This window comes from Sciurus vulgaris, assembly GCF_902686455.1.
Source record: "Sciurus vulgaris genome assembly, chromosome: 4".
NCBI classification, from domain to species: domain Eukaryota; kingdom Metazoa; phylum Chordata; class Mammalia; order Rodentia; family Sciuridae; genus Sciurus; species Sciurus vulgaris.
Genome location: NC_136464.1, coordinates 150,478,846 through 150,503,051, shown reverse-complemented (window position 1 = coordinate 150,503,051; position 24,206 = coordinate 150,478,846). Strand labels below are relative to the sequence as shown.

Below are 24,206 nucleotides of genomic sequence, written 5' to 3'. Positions count from 1 at the left end.
CGAAGTGCAAAGGGAACTCGCCTTTACCCCAATTCATCAGGGAGAAAAATCTGGTTTTAAATGGCCCCCCAGCAGTCTTAGTCTAAGCACCTAGTCACCTCACTTGGGCAGCAATCTTGGTAGTCACAACACCCAGAATGGTTGTAGAAACTCCAAGAATCCAACATGGCATGCTACCATCTGCAACTTTTAAGTTTTGTGTGAATTCTAAGTTTCTGATGTAGGGACTGAAGCTCATGTAAGAGTGTAAAGAATGACCAGCAAGCTGTCACAAAGTTGCCCTTCTTTTCCTGAAGGATGTAAATCTTCCAGTGCAAGCAAGACTTCTACTTTTGGGACTTGTGAACATGCAAAGGTACTAATGGCCAGAAAGTTCCTTCAGTCTCAAAGTTCATGGGGAATATCTGGGAGAAGGAGAGTGTGTTCTGCCATTGATCAAGCTAAGAAAAATTGGCCTAAGTCCAGGGAATCTCTTTTTTGCCCTTCCTCCTCTAACAGGTGAATGTCTTTCCATAATGGAGTCTCTCCCTCTCAGTCATATTGCCAAAGCCTAAAACCTGAATCAAAAGAAAAACCAGTTCTTACGTTCTAGATGCCTGACACCCTGTAGCTTCCTTCGGTCTGTGGATCCTTAGGCCTTTATCTCTCACCTTGGTGGGTTCCACCTCACATTTGGTTTTCAGATGCACTGCCCACTACCACCCAAGACCACCTGCTTCCCTTCGTCCTTCATCCCAGCATATACCTACCTCCTTTTCCACCCCACCTACATCTCACTCTATTTTCCAGTTATTTAACTCATGAAGTTCCAAATCTTCAATTTCTGTGAATAGTACAATGAAACTGACAGGTGAATTAAAGTAGGTTTGAAATCATAATGTAGAGCTATTGCATAATTTTGTTAGCATTAATATTACTACTAATACTGATGATATTTACATTGATATTCTCACTATTCACCTGTTTTTTTCTCAGAATAACTCTAAAATCACCAATGTTTTCCAAAGTTACCATAAGTGGCATATTTGTTGCTCAATTTAAAATTCTATAGATGTTCCATAAATGGGCAATGGGACCTAATAGTTTAACTTGAGAACACCTGAGTCCACGTTATTGCCAGAGTAATTTTTACATCAAATAATAAAACGATAAATTATAATAAGGAAAACTACCAAAAATACACCCTCATTTTAGAGGCCACAGCCCAGTCGCAGGCTCACATGCCCTAATAAGCACTTTCAAATGATATGAAGTTCAACGTATATATGACAGTGTCTACTTCAGAGACTGCCACTTAGTACAGCTCTTGGTTCAGCCCTCCACCTACCCAACCTAACCTAACCACACCAACCACTGTAAGGTTAAATAGCTTGATTATTATTACAGTTCATCTCAATCGTGGAGAAACAGCCAAGGCAAAGTCCTCAGTGTGGCTGGTTCACGGGTCAAGAAACAATTCTAGGTGCCCATCCTGATCTACTATCATCACTGGTCACAGCAGGGGCCTAGATATTGTCCAAGGAAGGAAGTCTCTTCCCTTGAAGAGCTAAGCAACAAGCTCCTCCCATGGGATAGATCAAGATTTTCCTGCTTGTGTTGTTGCCAAAGTAATTTAAATGTGGGGATTGGTCTCAAGAAATGACACCTGGATGCATGATTCTGTGTGACTACACAGGTTATGAAAGGTGTCAGCCAGCTGGAGGTCTGTTTTTCTGCATTTGGACTTGGTCAACAGTTTTCACACTTATCTGTGCATGAGCCTCAGAATCTGGGAATAGATGCTTTTATCTGTTCTATATAGTGGGCTCCTGAGCCATGCTTTTTAAAGACAGGTTCCACTTCAGGAGAGGAAAAGCAACTCTGCAAGCTCACTGACCTTCTGGAATCTCAACAGATAAATATTAGAAAGAATTATTTCCTTGTTATTCTAATTCATGCACTTACCTACCTACTAGAATCAGAAGCAAGCAGAGACTGGGCTTATTCCTTGTTTTAAAGTGCATTTTGGCCTTGTTAATGAATTCTAGTTCATCCTCAGGCAATTTCTGAAAAGAGCACACATGGAAACTTCTGACCTTGCTCCTCCTCCAGCAAAGTGTGTAGTAGTGAAAGCAGCACATCTGGCCCTGGAAGGCCATCATCTCCTCCACACCACTAGTGTCCGTCTGTGGCCTCCTAGCCAGGACCCTCCTAACTGCCTTCACTGTGCTTTCACCTCCAGGACAGTGTGTTGTGACGTGAGATTTTAGTACACCTCATAATTACTGGAGCAGAAGCAGTTTCAGATATCCCAAAGTGCTCCAGAACTGCTTGTTATCAGAGATTGCTCTTATTCGCCTCAAGGGGCATGGCTTGGTTCTACAGGGAATGTTCCTCTTTCCTCCAAAGGAAATATCAGACTTGAATAAACCATATAAAGAAGGTTTAACTCACATACTTGACAGCTAAACAAAAATTTCTAATAAAGAGATTATTTTGAACAATTAAAGAAAGACACCAAACCATTTAAAGATAATTTATGTACATTTATGGCTTTATACAATTGTAGCAAAGATTGTTCTTGTGTCTGTAAGTACATCAGCATCATCAGGCACTTCTCAGAGGGTATCAGAACAGGGACATGGAATCTGCACTGTTACTAAACTCGTGTGGAAATGTGGGAGGGTGTGACTATCCTGAAGGGACTTACACGGCCACCCCTGGTCACAGTGCCAGGCTGGGCCTCACCTCAAGGAGGGACCAAACTATAATTGTTATGCAGCTATTTGTTTGCATAAACCACACTGTACTTTTAGAATGATTACTCCCAAACTAAAACCACAAGAGAAACTTCTAATTTAAAATCAGTTATAAATTAGGAACTCTTAACTAGAAGAATTTTAAGTTTTGGGGCGGGAGCTTGAGGGAATATTGGTAACGTATTGAGCAGTTGAACAAGTCCAAATTGTACACCTTTAGAGAACTGTTTCCATTTTAAGTGTCCTTATCCTTTTCTTGGCATGTTTCATTGATTCACTGCTAACTGAGATACAACATTTGCTAATTAACCTAGACTGTCAGTTTGTCAAAGCAGAACTTTCATGTAATGCATCTATTACCTAAATATAGTCCATACATCTATATTACGGAAACAATACATCTTTATATTTAAAATATCTGAATAGCTCTATAATACAATATGCTTTTAATAACAGTACAAACCAGAGGAAATAAATCAAACAAGGCTGCATAGGTGATATCATTTGCACATTTCACAAAGCAATCATGTACAATAATATACTAATTATTCCAAAAAGTCAGTATTCTTACAGAAAAAGAACTCCTGGAGGCCACATGATGTTTACTTTCCAAACAAACAAGATGCTTTTCTCTGGACTTCCTGGTACCCCCAGAGTTGTCCAGGACTCATGTTCGGACTTAAAAACAAAGAAAAATGGGGCATGGGGGGTGGGGGACAAACTCAGGAGGAAAAAAGTCACTCTATGAAGCAGTAGGAGTTTAACAGTGATTTCAGCTGTAGTTGCCGCTGCAATGAATGACCAAGAACACAGAGGCTCCCTCTGTAATGAGGAAGCAATGGTATGAGAGGGAGAAAAGTGAGGACACAGGAACAGAAATGAGTTCTCTGACACCAACAAGTTCTATTATGTATGCAGAAGTCTCTGCTTGTGGGAACTAAGCTTTCTAAATCAAGCCATGTTTTGGAGTGCCCAAACAAAATGGTTAAGAGACGTGACTGCTCAGGGTGTTGGGAATAGTAAAAATCACAGTGGAAAGCTTGCAGCAGAGCTGGCCTACTGCTGGATATCGATCAGGAACACATGTGTTCCTGTTAAAGGTGCAGGAAAGACGAAGCCAATGGAAATGCAATTAACATACTAGAAAAAGCAAGTGTGGTCTAGGCTGTGTACACAGAAACCAGAGCCTTCTCCAAGAAGGCAGGAGGAACACTGCTGTGCACCTGTCCCTTTCTGGGATGATTTCAGGTATTCCACATGATTTGGAAATACAGACTGAATGGGAGGCCAAGCCAATTAACCTGGTCTATCAGATTCAGGTAATTGGGAAGTATTAAAACATAATGTTCACAGTTATAGTTTAGGTTGCTAAAGGCTGAAGAAATTGTTAGATTCTTTACTTAAATGAAGGCTTTTAAAATAAATTGAAATGTACAGCTTACAGATGGTTTTTCAATTAATTTGCCCAATTTTTAAACAAGTTTTACTCCATCTGGTTGTCATCTGCACTTACCACCCAAAAAGCATTCTAAAAATCGCCAAAGTCCCATTTTTAAAACTTCCTCCTTCAACTTTGCAGGACAGAAGGGAAAGGGACAGAGTGAGGACTGACATGATTCCTCAAGGCAGAGCTACAAAACCAACCATCTGGACCGAAATCAGAGCAGAGTTATGAGGACCACTTTTGCTGAAGCACAGCTCAAAAAGGTTAAGCTAAGAGAAATCCCCCTTTTGACAAAGGAGCATTACTTTAGATGTAGGTGCCCCTTTCTGATTTCCAAACATTATGAGGCCTCCTCGGAGTAACTGCAACGATGCCACACAAAGCATCGATCAGAAGACTGGACACTATGTGGAACACATAGTTCACAGGGTAAGAGAAGGCGAAATTTCTTTAAAATACATACATAAAAACATATTAAGTTCTTCTAAATACGAAACACAAAGTGTCCATAACTATACATCACTTTCCTGCCTGAACAGGGCCAGAAACATTGAGTATGCAGATACTAATTACAATGATTTAAGATTAGTCAGAAACATCACCAAGTAGCATCCCAAGTGTACAAACCAGTTAAGCACATATAAAATTAGTACTAATCCAGTTAGAAATACAAAATGAAAATCATTTGAATGCTGCCCCCAAATACCTGTGATTCCACAAATTTACAAGCAGACAATGTAACAAAGTAGACTCTAGTTTTAAGAAAACATTACAGTTCAATATCTATTCCAAAAATGATCTCAAGTTGCAACAATAACATCAAAAATCATTTATCTGGAAATTAGAACCATTTTAAGTGTTTGTACAAATTTGCAAATAACAAAATAAACAAACAAAAAAAAAATAGAAAAGACCTGTACAAGGCTGGCATTTAATCTATCCCCCCCCCCCCCAAAGTTTGACAAGTCCATTAATTCAGCAGATTGATAACAGGCTACTTGGTTCTCATGTTAATCCTGTGGCATGTGAACAGGTCCAAAGCTGTTCAGTGGAGGTGCAGGATGGAGATCTTAGTTCTTTGTGATCACTTCAGCAGAACACAGGTGGTACAAACAAGTTTAACTTATCAAGACATGAGACCATCACAGTATTAGAAAAAGAGTATAAACTTTCCTTGGACCAAATGGATATTTAAAAAAAAAAAAAAAAGCCCAAAAGAGAAAACAACAACAACAAACCAAAAAACACACAAATATAATTCTGTATCTACTGCTTATATACAAAACTTGAAAGCACACCAGGATCCGAAAGTCTTTTCTGCAATTATATGGTGTAGTGAGTTTGGCACTTCATTGTAATGAAATTTCCAATGGCACAATCCTTATCTACAGCAGCACATAACCTGCAAACACTGGGCAAACATCCTGTACAGGAAAAGTATCTTTGCTGCCAAGTCTGACGAAAGGAAAAAAGGATTTTTTTTTTAAATCAAGAAAACTAAAGGAGGGGTGAAGGACATCTTTGGACTGCTTCTCTCAGTTCCTGCTGTCGGACAATCTGAAGTATATTTCGTAAGTGTAGCCTAGGGGGGAAACACAAACACACACACACATATACATACACAGGGAAAACAGAGCCAAATTAAAATCAATTCAACTTAACAAACTAGAGCGATACACATACTTGGGGTGAGGAGTAGGGGAAGCTAGTGCCTCCTCAAAACAGCTCTAAAAAATCATTCACTGGAAAAAATTCCACTTAAAAGAAAAACCCTTCAGCATTTGATTTGTATCAAACATACTCATTTATTGAAGAGCTACTAAAAAGATGAAGCCATCTAACTGTCAAAAGAAAATCTTTAAAGCAGTTAAAAAATGCTTCCTTGTATTTAAGCTCAAAAGGCAAATTGATAAGCTGCAAAAAAAAAAGGGTGGAAAATGGATAAAAGATGCTTGCTGTAAGGGGTGGTCAGTCGACATCAAGAAAGTCCTGACCACGGAGACACATGGCAAATGACCGTGTTCCTTTTTTTTTTTTTTTTTTTTTTTTTAAGTTCTACTCTTCAAGAGGCCTTTGGATATTGGGGTGAACTTACCTGCTCACTAACTCAGCCTGACACCCAACTGTGTGTTGTTGTGTTGACACTGTGTGGGAAGCTTTGGTTGGGCAACACATTGTCAAAGTTAAAATCCAAGGTATCTCCATCCATGAGGTCATTCCGAATGATGGACTCCATGTCACAGTCCAAGCGCTCAATAAACATGCCGTCCAAGTCACTGGGGAGCTTCTCCTGGTGGAGAACGCCCATCCTGCCATAGCCATTGCAGCTGCTCACTGACGAGTAGCCACCCAGGGCACTCATCTGCATGGGATGGGGCAGAGGCACTTGTACAGGTGTCTTCACTGGGGTCAGGCGGCTCATACCCGAGGTGTGAGGCATGGTGTTCACGGTGTGGGGCAGAGTACGCCCATTGACTGCAGATGTTTGCTGGGCATGTCCAGGGTGGGTATGGGAGCTGGGATTCATCATTTTGTTATGAGATGCCTGGTTGCCATAGGCTGGCATGACCGAATTAGGGCCCAACATCACATTCTGGCCCAGGACCCGGCTGTTGGATTGTGCCACCCCAGGATCAACTGGTGACATAATGTCATTATGGGGAGGAGAATCAGAAGTAAGTAACTCCTTCAAGAGTCCCTGTGCACAGTTAAACTGATTCAATCCTCCATAGCTTGATTTGTTGTCCTGCAGTGTTGGCATAGGCATCTGGGACAAAGGGCTCATGCTGGACTGGCCATATGTGTATTTTTGGTAGTTTGGGCTGGGTGAGTTCAGACTGGTGCTTGGTGGTGCAAATGAGTAGCATGGTGTCTGCTGCATCATGCTGCCAGGTGACGACTGGGTTGAAACAGTTAACGACGTGGGGGATGAGAGAAGGTTGAGATTATCTAAAAGGTTTTCCATGTTTTCAGGATTGCTTATCTCAGACAGACTGGGCAGAGTAGAAGCCATCTTTGAGGCAGATGGCGGGTACACCAGCGAATGCACATCCCCATCTCCCAGATCATCTTGTTCCGTCATGATGGGAGAAAGTCTCCCGCTAATAGTACTAGCATTTGAGCTAGTTCGAGGGCGAAACGTACTCCAGTTATCAAAGTCGTCATTGCTGTGGGAGCCAGGGCTCGCAGGCCATTTAGAAAACTGAGATCCAGGGCTGTCGCCAGCACCCTCCTGGCCAGACTGGAGGGATGCTTTTTTCTTGGCAGCTCGGCCTCGGCTCTTAGCAAATTTACTGTTGTTGTCCATGGATGCAGCTCTTCTCCTGGGGGATTTTCCACTCTTGCCTCCTTCTGGATTGAGCATCCACCAAGAACTTTTTCCAGTTCCTTCGTTCTGCACACGTATGAACTTGCTGTGTAGGGACAGATTATGGCGAATTGAATTCTGTAAAGCAAAAACATGATGTCAGAAGTATAATACTTCTCCATTTGGAAAGTTAACTATTCAACATGTCTTACAAGGAAGACAGGTAAAATTTTAAAAAGGTTTATGGTACAGACTGAATCTGAACAGTCATAATAGTTCTAAACCCAATACAAAAGATCTCAAGCTGGTTTAGGAAAAATAGCATCTATATCTTTAAATTAAAGGCATGAGTAAATACACCTTTTTATAAGCTACATTTTATGAGGAAAATTACAGGAACTAGTTTTAAAATCACTGAAGTTTTGTGCACTATAATGCTATGCAAACAGTAGTAGATATCAAAGAACCATCAAAACCCCTTTCCATTCTACTAAAACTGCTAGTTCTCTTAAGAGGAAACAGGCCATTCGCACAGAATGAGTTTTATTTCACTGGGCCCACATTATTATGGGGGTGGGGAGATGAAACTAGATATATTCCCAGTCAAGAACTAAAAGTCTGAAAACTTTACACCTTGGAAGTTCTTTAGCCTTAAGTGAATATCAGTAAACAGTCCATCTTTTTGTGTTTGAGAAAGTTAACTGACCAAGAAAGGAAAAATTTCCATTCAAGTAGTACCCCTCTAACCTAATAACCAATAGTACACTAACTAACTGCATGACTGTGTCTATATTCTGTCCAGAAAGGTAACTGGAGAGGGTAAACAGGCGAGGAAGAACACAATTCTAAGTTGTGCTCCTCCACTTCTATTCAGTAGGATATGGGTAGAGCTCAGAAGTATATTATATATACAAATCCACACCTGAAAATATATGGGGAAAGAGGACCACAGGCTCTTAGGCTTCAGATGCAGACAAGGAATCCCCAGTCGATTCTCCTATTCAACACGTGGCCAGACCCTGACATTTGGGAGAGCCTATCTTACAGTTTCTAGAGCTTATCTTACAGTTTCTGCTGCAGCACAGTTCAGGGCAACTCCCTGTCTGCTCAATCAGCAGCCTCAGGAGCCTAATCTTGAGTGTGGGAGCAGGATCCTGGGTACATTAAACCCCTGAGTTCCTTGGCCTCCTGCTCTCCCAAATGGGTGCAAGGTTCAGTTGACTGAGCACCCTCCTTCCCAATAGCCCCTCTCCTGGACCACAAAAGGCTCTGTCTGGATTTGTGGTCACCCAGAGAAGTAGGTACACTGCCCATATCCTCTTGCTATTGTCATGGGACAAAGATGCCCAAGTACCAACTACTGCACCAGAGCAGATCCTCTGCACAGCAGGACAGTGCTGGGTTCACACACAACTCTAGTCTTTCTCACTGAAAGGAGGTAGGAAACAGAAAAAGGAGGGGTGGGAAACCACACCTTTTTAAAGGATATAGAAAAAGTCAGAAGGAGATCTAACAGAGTTGAGAAAGTCACATTTCAAAATGCCTTCTGTACTATATTCTGTCCAAGAATTGCAGCACAGCAGGTATGTGACAAAGTCTTCTGCCAGGGTGCCCAGGGGCACAGGTCAAATACAGGTGAACAAAAGTTTTCCTGGCTTGGATGCTAGGCAGGTGCATGGGCACACAGCAGTGACAGTCTCCTGTCCAAGACTTCCACTTCCCCATCCCACCTGTGATCTATCCCCACTCAAAGACATACCACGAGGAAGACGCAGAGGCTATGCAAGATTCTCCAAAGGGGCTGAGGACTACATTTCTCTTGTGCTCAATTTCATTCCCATAAGATTCCCAAAACCTCACAGAAAGGTCACACCCGTGCACACATTCATTCTCTCTCTCTCTCTTTCACACACACACACACACACACACACACACACACACACACACACACAGAGTTACAGCCTCATCTGCTGTGTCCACCAAACTTAAGTTCTCGATTCTTCCTTAAAAGCAGCAGCCTGCCTGGAGGAGCACTGGAATGTAGCCAAGTGCTACGACCCTGCACCCCACAACGCCGTCTACACACTGGGAGTCTGGGCATTTGCACAACATTCCATCATGACAGTTTTGTTCTCTGAACACAATAGACACACAGATAAACTCAGATGAAACCTCTGGAAGAGAGGAAGCTTGACTCCTGTCCCTGTCACATTTAGTTAATGATAAAGGAGGAGAAAGATCTTCCCAGATAGTAGCTTCCTGGTTGTCTACATTGACCTGGGGAGGGTGGAGTGTAGCTTTACAACACCCAAGATGATTCTATTAGACCACTTGAAAGTGCAGTTGAGGGGCACTGTTAACAAGACCACAGAAGACATCATAATGAAATCTTCAAAAAAGTTCAAGAAGGTTTACAATGCAGATGGGACATATACTAATCCAGCTATTTTTTTTTTTTTTAAGTCACAGCAATCTCTTACTTATCAAAACATCACACTGCATATTTTGCTAAGAGGACATTTCAGGTCACTCTTTGAGTAACAGAGCTGTCTACTAACTCTGCCAACAATTAAAAAAATTTTTTTTTTTCCGAACAGGAAAAGGTTTGCTGTGCAGGATTTGTTACATAAATTCCTGTTTTTCACACAGCCAGCAGGACATTAAAGAAGCTATGATTTCTAAGGGGCGGGGTTTGGAAAGATGAATCTTGTAAAAATATGTGCTGCCATTACTGATGTTGTACCCGTACTTCTATGCTGGACAAGAGCGTTGTTCATACAGGGGGCTGTGGCAGAACCGCCTGCAACTGCTGGAACTCTGAGACACTTTGCTCTTGAACTCCCAACACCTCTCATCTAAGGAAAAAGGCAGTAGGTGAAGTCCAAGACTCATGCAATACCAATCACCCAAATCCTGTGTTTCTGTATCATGTTATCAGAGAAAAAGTCAATACTCAACAAGTATGTGCTGACTGACATCCCCAAAACATTACAGAGCAGTGTGATGCCTTACACACTACATACCTCTTATGTGTCATTCATGTAGCAATTAGTGCCAATCCATATTGGAACTTATTTCATTCTAGATGTAGAAAAGGACACAAGAAGGGTTTGACACAGAGTCTGCCCTCTGCATGTTTTATGATCTCAGAAGAGATCAAATCCACATAAACAGCCACTTGAAAAAACAGTGAATGACACACATAGGAATGTCCAGGATCACTGACCTTTTTCTTCAAAGCTGTTACCCTCACCCATGGCTTCTGTCTCAGCCCAACTCTCCCTTTCTCCTGAAAGCATTTCTTGATAATCCCACCCATCCAGCAGCTCTGTAACATGGGACATCTTGCTTATCCTCCAGTTTATGCCTTGCTACGTCTGGTCCGGGGCATCGGGCTCTCTCTGCACTGGGAGCTGTTCACTGAACACAGGAGCCTTATCTGTCTTCTGGTCCCTGTATCCTTGCATCACCATGTAAGCACTCAGCATCTGTTGAGTGGATTCGCAGCTCCTGTATCGACACGGCTTTGAGAAGATTAAATAAGGTACTAAGGAGTAAATGCTTGCCTTGATCAAAATCAGTGATATTCTCACTACCAGGATAAAGCTATCTATAGAATAATATCTGTTACAGACTTATCTATATTATAAATGTTAGTCTCATGGCCTTATAATCACACCTTCCACTTTTCCCACTAACATCCACTTTTAGATGTTAATTACTTGAAAAATTGGTTTTGGGGGAAAGTTATGGTATTTTTCTTTACACACCAGGTACTGTCTCAGAAGTAAATTCAATATTATTGTCAGTCTGTCAGTAAATTTGCTGACCACTGCACCAGAATCCTCAAGTATTCTTAAGACACTGCTGCTGGGCCTCACTGCTTGCCGGGGCTCTGGACACGAGTAGCGTGTGTGGAAAGGAGCAGCAGGTATCAGAGAGGCGTGCTTTTCACGGTCTCCATCAGACTCAACGTGCAGGTTGCTCTGACTGAATTCCACTATGCTGTTCTGAAAAAGCGAGGCACTAAGGGGGACCGCCAGAGACTCCCTGAGGACACAGCACACCGGTCATCTTACACCATGCCCTGCCCAACGTGCTCACAACCCCTAGTCTAAAGCCAGCATTGAAGTGCAGGAGGCAATCTTTACAACTTTTATTAACTTTGATTTCTTGGTTTTTATTTATTTTTGTAGTACTAGCTATTGAACCCAGGACTTGCCTGTGCCAGGCAAATGCTCTAACACTAAGCTACATCCCAGCCCCCATTTAAAAAATTTTAATTCATTCATTCTTCTAAAATCAATATTCAATAACGTGTTATATAATGTACAAAATTATTTGAATTATAAATAAATCTGTGATAAAAGGGTATGTGGCTTGCTTTTTTTTTTTTTTTAAACCATTTAGAGATTACTAGTCTATTACAGAAGACTTCTAGGAGCCCGAGGTTCCAATGAAGACCAAGAGAGCAGAATCACCTTTGAGTGGAGTCAAGAATACTCTTTGGGGCTGGGGTGTGGCTCAGTGGTAGAGCGTTGCCTGGCATGTGTGAGGCACTGGGTTCGATTCTCAGCACCACATATAAATAAAATGAATAAAATAAAGGTCTAGCAACATCTTAAAAAAGAACAAAATACTCTCTGTACCTCTGATCATCCCCGACCCACTTCCAAGGCCAGGTCTGAAGAAACGGCCTGGTCTTGCCCTCTATTTGGGGCTCTCTGCCCCTGCCTCTGAGAGCTGACCCGAGGCCTGATCTTCCTGGCCACCTCTCTTCACCCTGGGCTTCTCTGATCACAGGTTCCCTGAGTCTTTCCCTTTCAACCAAAGATACTAGCTCAGATGCCTGTGTGGAGACTACCACCGGTCATCCAGGGTATTCCCACTGCTGCTGTATTCCACTTTTCAACTTGGTAATTTTAAGAGTACTCTGGTTTTTGTGTTCAACCAAAAATATGACAAAACCATCATCTTAAGCTAAACACATCCTGCTTATTACACTCTGGCTTTCAAGCTTTATGTGTAGCATAACATATGTTCTACTTTACAATTTACTGCTGTCATTTCATCTCATTTCATCTTTGAAAGAACCCTATGAGGCAGGTCTTATTTACCCACTTTAGTAATGGGGAACCGAGGCACAAATTTGTGTGACTCTACCTGCAACACTGTTGCTGGCCGACAAAATTACCTCTTGGGATTCACCATTATTATGAAGAATCAAAAGAAGACACTTCAGACTGAAGTTACATGTGTGCCCTCTGAGGGAGTTTATTAGTTTATGAAACTCATTTTCTGTCTTAAAGGGATGATAAATTTATGCAACAAGATTTGCTTTTATTCCAATGGGCTCCTCTTTATGCAGGAAGCCATAGTATTCAAATGTGAATATCAGACAGGCACATCATCCGAGGAAGAGACTGTGTAAGAGGCTTTGGGGACTCACAGGGAAATGGCAATGTCCCCCATATCTCCCCAGAGACACCCCCATCTCAGCTGCCTGGATTGCCACCAGCAAGGACCCTTGGCACAGTCACCACATCCAACATAAGAACTTCACACTAAGAGATCAGGAATATGATTAAATGGACTTGTTCTAGAAATTTTAGAAACCCTTTCAAAATATCAGACAAGCTAAATTTTCCCAAAACATCCTATCTAACTTCTGTGAAGTTTCTCAATGTGTGCAATTGTTCTGCAGACTCCCAGCATGGCCTTTATTCCCTCCTCCTGCTTCCTCTCTTTTACGCCATCTCTTCCTACACTTCCACAAGTAAAAATAAACTAAAGAGAAAGTAGGAAAATCTCTATTCAACACTGAGTTCCCATTAGAGTTGCTAGTAAAACAACAACTTTTAAAAATAAAACAAACATAAGGAAAACATGTGACCTTTAGTCAATCATTTTTTACAAGTAATGTCAATAGACACGTTATCAATTGCATGCAATCTGACTAAAAAAGATATCGTAACAACAGTCTGCTTCAGATAGCTAACACACTTGTGCACCTGCAGATACTAATACACTTACCTGATGCCCTTCCATAAAGGGTGATTTCATGTGCCAGAACACTTTAGGCATGAACATCCTAAAGAACAACACTCATTTGCACTGCGGTCTTAGAGCTTCTTCTGTGATCCCACAGCTGTGGACAGAGACTCATTGCCTCATAAAACTGTAGACATTGTGAAGGTCATCTGGTCTAACACTCATGTTTTTTGTTAGGGAAAATAGTGTTCTGGGATATTAAAATGCATATGGAACTCATGGGTGTTCACTTACAAAAGAGTGGAACCACATGTGGCTTTAGTCCTAGAAGAAATTTAAAGTAAGTATCAACAACTTGTAATAACCTTCTCCTCAGCCAATCTAATCCTTAGCTATAGATTCTCAAACCACTACAGAAATACATTTAGCTCTAAAGCCACTTTATCTGAATCAGATCATTTCAAAGGAAGGAAAACATGAGTGCATTAAAGCAGCCTCCACTGAGCAGAGTTCATGGGAGAAAATGAACTTATGCAAGACAGTACCAAAAAGACCCAGGTCAGAACTCAAGGGTGTCTTGAGAAGCCTTGTGCATCTGGGAGACGCCTAGTACAGCAGAACTTAAGGTGCCAGCTCTGGAGTCAGTCCTGGCTGGGCCACTCTAAGCAAGCACTCAGGTCATTGAGACTGGGCTCTTATACCTGTGAAACAGTCATTAGTATCACAGAATACGGCAAGGACTGAACTGTGTAGCATGCATGGAAGTACCTGGCACATAACCTGACACAAAGTTAAGGCAATAAACACTGGCTATTTTGTTATAGGAAGCAAAGGAATATATAAACAGGAATTTTTAAGCCATCATGAATGGTTCCAACTTGACTAAGTCATTCATCACAAACTTCCTGTTTAATAGGCTTCCTCAGGCTGGTTTCCATGTCCTCACAACTGAGCTGCAATCCTTCACTTAGAGAAAAATCTTCCTATAGGAAGAGTGTAGATTTAAAAGTTTGGTTTTTAGTACACTGTCAGCTTTTTTTGGTGACCTATTTGGAACGAAGTTGTGTCCACACAGTTGTTCAAGGAGAAGGAGATATACCAGTTGACTGATGAGCTATCATATCCAGGATGATGCTCTTTCTCTAGCACCACTTGCCCCTGGACCATTTACTTTATGGAGAACAAACCCTAAAAGAGCCCCCAGGAGTGGAGAGAGGTGGGGAGTTCAAGGATCTATGACATATAGCAGGGTGCGTTTAATAGGTAAGTTACAAATGATGGATCCTCGGTGTTAAGAAACAAAGAAGGAAGGTGGAGGTACCATGTCCTACAGGACCAGGCAGGAGTAAGTTCTGCAATTAAAAAAAACAGAGGATGAACCGTGCGTGGTTTGCCAGGTCTTTATTAGCTAACATCCTATTGTGGAATAATATTTCAGCCTATAACCTCATACATTTAGAATTGAAGAAAAAACCTTCAGGGATATAACAGAAAATGTATTTAATGATATCAAACTAAACCAAGCTTTTGCTTCTCAGAAGGCAATAATTTAAAAGCACACTGCTCCCTTTACCATAAAACTTAACTGCATCCCACAGGAAAGCCCTGTATCAAAGGAAGCTACAGTTTTGTGAGAAAAAGGACAAAGACTTTAATTTTCAGAATGAGAACATGGAAATCTCTTATACCATTCAGTGCCATGTGTTCTATGTACTATCAGAAACAAAGTCTCCCAAAAGACAAAGCAACCAGGCACAAGCATCGAGGGGATGATTACCAGATCACCAGGCATTCATCTTAATCACTGTCCTTCTATGACCTCTACCTCTGCTTAAGCAGAGCCTGGAAAACATGACACTTCATAGACTTGGGACTAATACTGCCACACAAACCAACAAGGCCAAATTTCTAATGAGTGTCATCAACCCTGGCTAATAAGGTCCCAGTGGTGGATATCCAAAGGCTAAATTTCATTTACCTAAAATTCTTTTAAATGCCTTGGTCTTTCTTTTTTTAAAAGGAATCTGCAGGCTCCCAAGGATTTTCAAAGTGGAGCTTGTTTCTCCAGGGATTAATTCAGTTTTTGTGCAGCATGCAGGCATTCCTGGTGACCCTTTAACCCACTCTCTACCTCCTCCCCAGGGAAACCCAGAGACCAGGGAACTACCAAGGCCACGGTGGGCAGCCCTGACTCCCCTACCAGGCCATCTAATAACCTAAAAGAGCCATCCTTTCAGGAACTTCAATTTACCTAACTGTCCAGAATACAGACTCTCTTTCCTTCTTTTGCCAAATGGCTTGTCTCACACACACAGGGCCCCACCAGAGGAGAATATTAAGAGGAAACTCATTTGTTGCTAAAGTGATTCTGCTGTTTCCTAATGAAAATCCTTGTCTATTTTATAGACCATACCATTTTTTCTAATCTGCAATGGTTCTACAAACACACGGCATTACAATGCAATTAACTATCTTATCTTCCACAAGAGTAAGGCAAAACGAGATAAAATCCAAAAACAAAGAGCACATTAGGATTTATTCTCTTCCAATGAAGAACTTAAATTAGGCACAAAAGGGAGAGATAGCAGATCAATAGCTGGATCAATTTTAAAGTTTTCTAAAATGTTAATAGACTAAAGTGAATTTTAAAGTATTTTGTCAGTTATAGTGATAATCCCCTTAATCTTATTCATGTTAGGTAAATGTATATTCAAGGTGTGCACCCTAAATTGTTTATAAAAGCCAAAGTAAAACTTGATGGACATAAATTCAGAATAACACTGAACATTGACAAATTAAAAATCTCTAGAATAACATTTCACTCATAGGAATGAACTAACTAAAACTGCTTTCTATTCTAAGTAGAAAATCTAAGGAAGAATTAATTCACTGTATGTAGCCTATTTATTAAGAACTGCTAACTGTAAGTAATAGAATAAGATAAAGTACAAAATCTAGGATTATCTTTTGTTTCTTTGGAATCCAAAAAATGATAATATTCATTATAAAATGAGCACAAAAATTGCAATGTAGGTTTGCAAACCCTGTAAGGTTTGCATAGAATCCATCAGCTTGCCTGTTCTGTTAGGAGGCCAAACATAACATGACCACGAAGTATACACTGCCGGGGGTTATCTCCCAAAAATTCTTAAAAGCTTGTCCCACAATCAAATAGCTATCAAAATTTGTTGGCTGACCCAATACTAGCAAACCATTTTGTCCCAGGATTATGCTAAAGTAAAATTCCCCCCACCACAGAGTTCCCAGGTTTCCCACAGGCAACAGGGGTCACACGGCTAAGTAGACTGCAGTCCTATTCTAAGACCCAGTAGCTGTCTGTTGTGCAATGTAAGCCCTACACGCCACACCCTCCTTCCAAACAACAGTAAGACATGGACCCAAGGACACCAATGGCTGCTCTCTCAGCACCAGCCTATTCAAGGACTCCAAAAGATCTGCAAATACCTCAGGAATGCCACTTTCATTAAATTACTGAAAGGCCTACAAATCCCATGACTCCTCAAGACCTTCCACAACGTGCCCAAAAGTGACAGACAGATAGCATGAGGCCTACACCTTGTTCCTCTGTAAGACCAAGTTTCCCCCAACGTCAGTACCCATGCTTTGAACTACATTTCCACTTACGGCTGGCGCAGTAACACACATGTGTAATCCCAGAGACTTAGGAGGCCAAGGCAGGAGGAACCCAAGTTCTAGTGAGGCCAGCCTCAGCAACTTAGCAAGACCCTGTGTCAAAATAAGAAATAAAAAGGGCTGGGATGTAGCACATTAGTGTCCCTGAGTTCAATCTCCAGTAACAGTAAAACTACCACTACCACCACCACCACTCCACAAAATCCACCTCTGTTTGAAAACTAAACTGAACATAAAAGTAGTATGACTAGCAGCCTCCTGCCTATGCAGAAGTCAGAGAAGTGGGGTTGGTGATGCCTACCAAGGACTGGCAGCCTTGGTGTAGTCTCAGTCAAGGCCAGGGACAGCTCCAAGTTGAGTATGTCCTGTGTCAACTTTAGATGACCTAGGATATCCCACTGTGAATTCTCTGGGCTCTAGAGAGGACCACATGTCAGGCAGGACAAAAGGAACCCTGAGCCACCTGAGGGCCTCCACAAGGTGACTGGCAAACCTTAGCATGCAGGCAGTTCTCCTTGTACTAAACTCTTCAACGTTCCAGTTTGAACCCCTGCCTTTTTTGGATACATGAATGATACTGTAATCATGAATTAACAGTATAAGATTATCTTCATAAATCTCCAAAGATAAAAACTTCATAGCTGCCTCAGAAGTAAGGAATATAGTTTCTAGGAAGGAACTGAGCTCTTAACACACTGATTACACACATTTGTTGTTTGGGGTTGAAAAAACAAAGATAATTCTGTACAGTGAGTTCTAACTTAAAAATGTGAGAGATAAAGTAGCAAAGGAAGAATGAATGAACAAGCAAATGAGCCATCTTAGGATGATTCAAACCAGTGGAAAACTGAGAAAGTTTCACACATGCCAATAATTAGTGATGGTATACCTTAGACTCCTTCCTTTGGAATTTTAGTCCTTCTTTTTCAGTCCTTCTTCTTTTTTTTTATCATTTTGAATTTCCTCTAAAAGGACTGACTAGCTACTGTTATGGCTGGACTCTTACACACACTACGATTTTTAAAAAAAAGTCTTTTCCAAGCTACTACATTCAAGGCTAGTACTCTAAGCTAGTTTTCCACCATTACATATGTATACATGTACATGTATGACTCATCACTATACATGTGCATATGTATAGTGCAACACATGTGCAACACAAAGCAATGCAGAGTGCCTTTTTTTCTCTTGTTATTATACAATTGCCAATATGATTCAGCAGAAAGGGTTTGTGTGTTTGTGTCAGTAAGGTCACTAACTCTGCCTGTGAACCTGAGTTGTATGGTGCCCTGGTGCCTCAGTACCACATAACCAAAAGTGCACTGAGAAGATTAAATGAGAACATGCTTGGAAAATACAAAGCATGCTGTAAATGTAAGGAATACTAACAATTTCAAGCATATGAGCGAATTCGTCAAGAAGTTCATAATATTCTTGAATAAAACACAGTTTTCTAGAAGAAACTGCTGGCTTTACTGTCACAGACACTTAAACAACAAAGATATAAGCAGTACAATCAGATTAACAGATCACTTAAGCAATTTTAACTCCCCTCAAAGACCATTTTTCTTTTTATTACAGAGAAAAGTAATTTAGCCAAATTCTGACAACCCAGTTAAGACTGCAATAGACGGTTCAGAATTGTTCATGAATGAACAAAAATCATTCTTCCTACCTGCCCCACAAAAGAAAAGTTTGTCTTAATTATTTTAAAAGTGCATCATACATTTCTATCAGATAATTCATGAAGACAGACACTAATGTATTAGATACCTGGTTAAGTTCTCGAAGTAACTATAAATTAAGCTAGGAGTATAGCAAGCAATTTTAGAACAAAATATATTTTCTTTACAAGAGTCTTCTAGGTTGGGTTATTTAGCCACAATTATATATACACCTGACAATTCCAGAAGGAGCATGTGGAGAATCAGGGCTGGAAAGAACATATCCAGTTGATCTGTTCAGGCTCATACCAAAGCTCTGCTGGGGGAATGATACAGATACAAACCAAGAAGAAAAATCTCAGACCACTGAGTAGACCATTTTTATTGGGAATATAAACCAAAGATAAACTTTTATCTCCTTTCTTATCAATGAGAAATCCATGCAAATTTAATCAAGAATGTGAGCAAAACCCTAGTTGAAGTAGCTCTAATATAAACTATTTCAATCTAAAGACAATTTCAGAATTAATTTATTTCCAATCATTTTAATAAAATACATTAAGATTGGGAATGTAGCCAAATCCATACCAATAGATGCAATTCATTCAACTAGTATTTACTGAGCCCCAACTGTATACTAGGTATTGTGAAACAACAAGGAGACAAAAGAAACTCTTGCCTGTGACATTCTTGCCATACAATGAAAACGTACGGTGGAGCATGCTCAAAACAAAAAAAGGAAAGACCCTGAACTAGAATTGGAACTAGAACATGAATGAAAGGCAGGATTTGGATTGCTGGAGAAAAGGAAAAGGGAGTTCTTGATGTGGGGGCAGAAAATGAACAAAAGTGATGGCATACTACATGGCTGTTAAGAGCATGTGCTGTACGTCCGCACAGCTGTATTCACTTCTGGTCAGCATAGTTTATGCCCGAGTCGTCTTTGATGAGTGACTTGCAATTTTTGTCCCGCAGTCCCTTACTTGTAAGAAATTACTAATAGTACTGACTGAATGTTCCATGGGTACGAAGTATTCAGTGAGTACTAGCTATCAGTCTTTGTTATGGAAAAAAAAATGTACAACACTAGCAAGGCATGTCTGGGGAAGAGAGGTTAGCACTGTATCTGAATTCAGAAATGGAATGGGGGGGGACCTTAAACACAAGCTCGGAGCGTATATCTTATTCTGTATGGCACACAGAAGAGCAAGGAAGAGGTAAGAAGCTGTAATAGACAACCTACAGGGAAGTGCCAAACCTGTCTTCCCACCCCAATGGTGGGAAAGGAAGAGAATTAGGCTCTGCCTGGAGAGCAGGAAGATATTTTTGATTATCCAAAAATTTAAATATGTGTGGGTGTCTGTATTTTTATGTGCACATAAATTTCTCTTGATAAGTAAAAGCATCTGCTATGGTTTGTTCCCCTACAGGTTCATGTGCTGGAAGCCTGGTGTCCAATGTGACAATACTGAAAGGTGGAAGGACTTTGAACAGGTGAGTCCCAGAGGGAGTAACTGGGTCATGACCACCCAGGTGAAGAGATTAAGTTAGCGCTGGACTCAGGAGCAGGTTAGTTCTCCTGAGGGGAGGCTGTTATAAAAGAGCAAGCCTGGCCCCTCCCCCTAGAGCCTGCTTCCTTTCTTGCCACATGACCTCTTTTGAAACCACCCACTCCTTACCCTCACATTTACTCCCACCATGTAATGCCACCTGCCATGTTGCATTACAGCCAGGGGAGCAAACATTGGTGTCATACAAAAAGTTTAGAATTCCTCACCACCAGAATGATAAGTCAAACAAAACCTCTCTTCTTGCTATCTTACTTATCCTCAGATATTTGTTGTAGCAAAATGAACGAAGCATCTCAGGGAGCTGCTCTTCTGGTATGGTTCTTCCCCATCCTGAAAGGCATCCTTGGTTCCTTTCCCACTTAACAGAATGCTGCTATAGTTTGGGCAGAGAGGGACTCTAAACACAAGTATCACCCTCAGGACTTCCTCACTCTCAAATGATGGAGTTTTATGTACAAGTAACTATTTGTCTTTCCTCTTATAACTGATATGATATTTGGTTGTTTTGTCTTAAAAATTTTCTTTCACAGCCCTTCACAGAAGGGCAGGATGCTGGGGCAGGGACCATTTGTTTGAAAACAAAATGTAAAAGTCTCCCTTCACGAAGTTCTACCGTTGTTTTCATGTATTTATCTATCATTCTCAATATTTGGCATACAAATTCAGTTCTTATATTTGATGGTTTATTTTATTTCTTGAGGTCATTTGTCTAAGCTGGACTATAACATTTTTCAAGTTGTTTTGAACAGTTAAAAGGAAACAATGCTCTACAATGTCGTCATGGCTTATTCAACATAAACATGGATAAAGTGACAACAAATTACTCAGAATCAGTCAATACCCTGGGAGGTGCCAAGACTACATGGCTGAACTGCAGGAATGTGAGGCTAAAGAGGTGGGCATCTGACTCCCCTTCCTAACTCCTCGTGACATTCCCATCATTGTAAAAGGCACTGCAGCTTCCTGTCTCTTACACACACTTCAGCACACTAGAAGGCAGACGTCAAAATCCTGGGAAGTATCTCTAAAGGGCTGAAGATCCCCGTCAGAATTCGGCTATAAAAGCAGGTGGTTGTGGTGTTAATCTTACCCTCAGCTGACCCCATCCACAGTTCTTTCTCCACCATCAGATGCCCTGACCTCCTATTGCTTCCTTTCCTTCCTTTCCCAAGCAAGTTAGTGCTCTGCAACTTTCAACCAATCTCAAAGTCAAAAGTTACTATCAGATAAAGAAACTCAACAAACATTTGCACAAGAGTGACCTATCGCTTCATGGAGGGCAGCTGGGAACACTTCTGAGAGAAATTCATCTATTTCACAGCATTTCTTCTAGATATTCCTTCTAATTGGATAATTTTATTCTCCTCAAGCCAACAGTCAATCTCGTTAATTTTAGAGCTTTTTATCTCCAGCATTTTTAATACTGTAGGTGAGCTTTCAGCATCCTATTTATTTTTTTGGAGTATTGGGTGCTTTATCACTGAGCTACATCTCCAGTCCTTTTTATTTTTTTGAGGTTGGGTCTCACTAAGTTGCCTAGGTTGTCGGCAAACTTGGATCCTTCTGCCTCGGCCTTCAAGGTCACTGGAATTACAGGCATGCACCACCACACAGGCTTATACATGAACTTTAGATTTACACTCTATGCCAAGAACAGCTTCACTGAAAGCAGATAGGCCCTGGGAAGGAGGGAGGAAATGATGATTGTGACATCCATGATCAGCTCTAAAATGTCAAACTGGCTACCTTGGTTGGAGATTTCAATACAAAAAATTATTTCTGCTGGCTGGAGCAAACCTACTTCGAAATAAGTTTTGTCAAGTGTATTTCTGCTGAAATTAAGTAGGAAAGCTGACTCATGAGCTGGGTATGAAGTCTGCCACTGGCATTTATATTATCACCTCCCCTGAACACTTCCCATCAAGTGACAACCAAGTAAGAACAACAACTTCAAGTAAGGTGGATACTAACACTTAAATACTAAAAAAAGGCGATGGAATCAGGGGTTGACAGAAGGCCTCGCCAGGCAATGTGCCTCACCAAACACCACACCAAGATGTGGGTTCCACATATCTTGAGTCTATCTGTAAGTGCCAAACACTGCAGCTGTCGCTTCAGCTTCAGTTCATGGATCTTCACCTAACACAGCTGACAAATGGTCCTAGAATGCCAATCCTATAGAGTGAGAACTTTTTTTGTGTTCTGGTTAAAATCCTCCATGGTATGAAATACCAAAGCACGATGCTCACGATGGACAAGGATCCCTGCAGCCAGTTTCCCATCCAACCCTCCTCTAGATAGTCTCAATTGCTAAAGCATCTTCACCAATGCCTGTGTAACAGCACCCCCTGGACGCTCTGCTGCAGCTTCCCCACAGAGGGCATGTTCCTCAAACCACTGAGGTCTCCTCTAGCGCCTCCAGGCAATTCCAGGACAAAGCAGCACACTATGGCTTAATGAAGTTTTCTTCAACATGTGTTCCATAAAGCAATAGTTCCTTTTGAAGTGAAAATAAATGTCTCAAAAGAAAAAATTAAAAGGGCTGGTGATGTAGCTCAGTGGTAGAGTACCCCTGGGTTCAATCCCTAGTACTACAAAACAAAACTCCACTAACTTAAGACTTTTGGCTTTGTTGTTGATAAGGATAGCCTGCACATGCACACCCACACTGCAAGTAACATTTCTTTGGTCACTCCTCCTCCTCCTCCTCCTCCTCCTCTTCTTCTTCTTCTTTCTTTTTTTTGGGGGGTGGGGGGGGGGGGTAGGGGTGGGGAGGGTAACTGGAGATTGAACCCAATCAACTACACTCCTGTGGGAAGCCATCCACGCCTAGCAGAATCAGACTCTGGCTGAACCATGGGATACAGGTCTACTCTCAGGAACTGGCGGTCATGGGAAACTGTTTCAGACAGCTGGGGGTAGGTGGCCCTGTACAGAGTGGCTCACCGCTGAGGAAATGCTAATTCTCTAAGCAAATGGCTTCCCTAATCCCACCCCATCCTGTTCCTCACAGAAGAAGTCCCTCCTGGTCCGGGTCCCTTTACCTGTGGGACTATAAATAAAGGTGACAATGGTTTCTCCATCTTGTTGAGGCCAGATCTGGTACAGCCTGATTCGTCATACCTCCTTCCTTTTGAACAGAGTATTGGCTCTTGTGTGTTTATTGATTAGATAAGTTTTTTGGTGATTAATTGATAGTCAGCACCATCCTGCCCTCCGACAGAAACTCGCCTTCATCTACACGAGACAAGGCAGGAGAACTGCCCCCACACACACCTCCAATTCTTTTTATTTTTTGAGACCAGGTCTTGCTAAATTGAGGCTGGCCTTGAACTTGCAATCCTCCTGTTTCAATCTCCCAAATTGCTGGGATTAAGCCTATGCCACCGTACTGGTCTGGCCATGTTTTCAGATATACCATATTATGAAATCAATGTTTGGAGGTACACACTTTGGAAAAATGCTGGTCTCACAGTTAGTGGTCAAGAGGTAGAAGATCTAAGAATGAGTTTATCCTTGTATATATATGACTTGGAAAAATTTTATATCCTGCATGTTCCAGTTTTCTTGTTTATAAAATGGAAAAAATGATACCTGGGCTACCTGCCTCATGGAGCAATTGTAACAGAAACAACTGCTTTAAAAAGGATAAGATACTCCACATTTATGAGATGCTATGAGAAAGTCCTGAGTAGAAAAGGGGTTTTAACTCAAAGTTCAGACTCGCAAACTTCCTACCAAAGAACACACCTATCCTCAATGCCTTACAAAGCCAAGGAGGAGATAATAAAATGGTGCCTCTTGTCCTTGTCAAGGATGAAGTAGACACAGACCATC

At 41.3% G+C, this 24,206-nt stretch overlaps 1 protein-coding gene across 1 annotated transcript in view; it reads right to left on the bottom strand.

Annotated features, from left to right (window-relative positions):
* Positions 1–2,489: 2,489 nt before the first annotated feature.
* Positions 2,490–24,206, bottom strand: part of FOXO1 (forkhead box O1) — a 97,927-nt gene continuing 76,210 nt past the window's right edge. Inside the window, exons 2-3 of the mRNA XM_079136165.1 lie at positions 6,278–7,627; positions 2,490–5,764 (exon numbers count right to left, since the gene is read on the bottom strand). Coding sequence (XP_078992291.1) covers positions 6,290–7,627 — 1,338 coding nt within the window. The 3' untranslated portion in view covers positions 2,490–5,764; positions 6,278–6,289. The remainder of the gene's footprint in view (positions 5,765–6,277; positions 7,628–24,206) is intronic.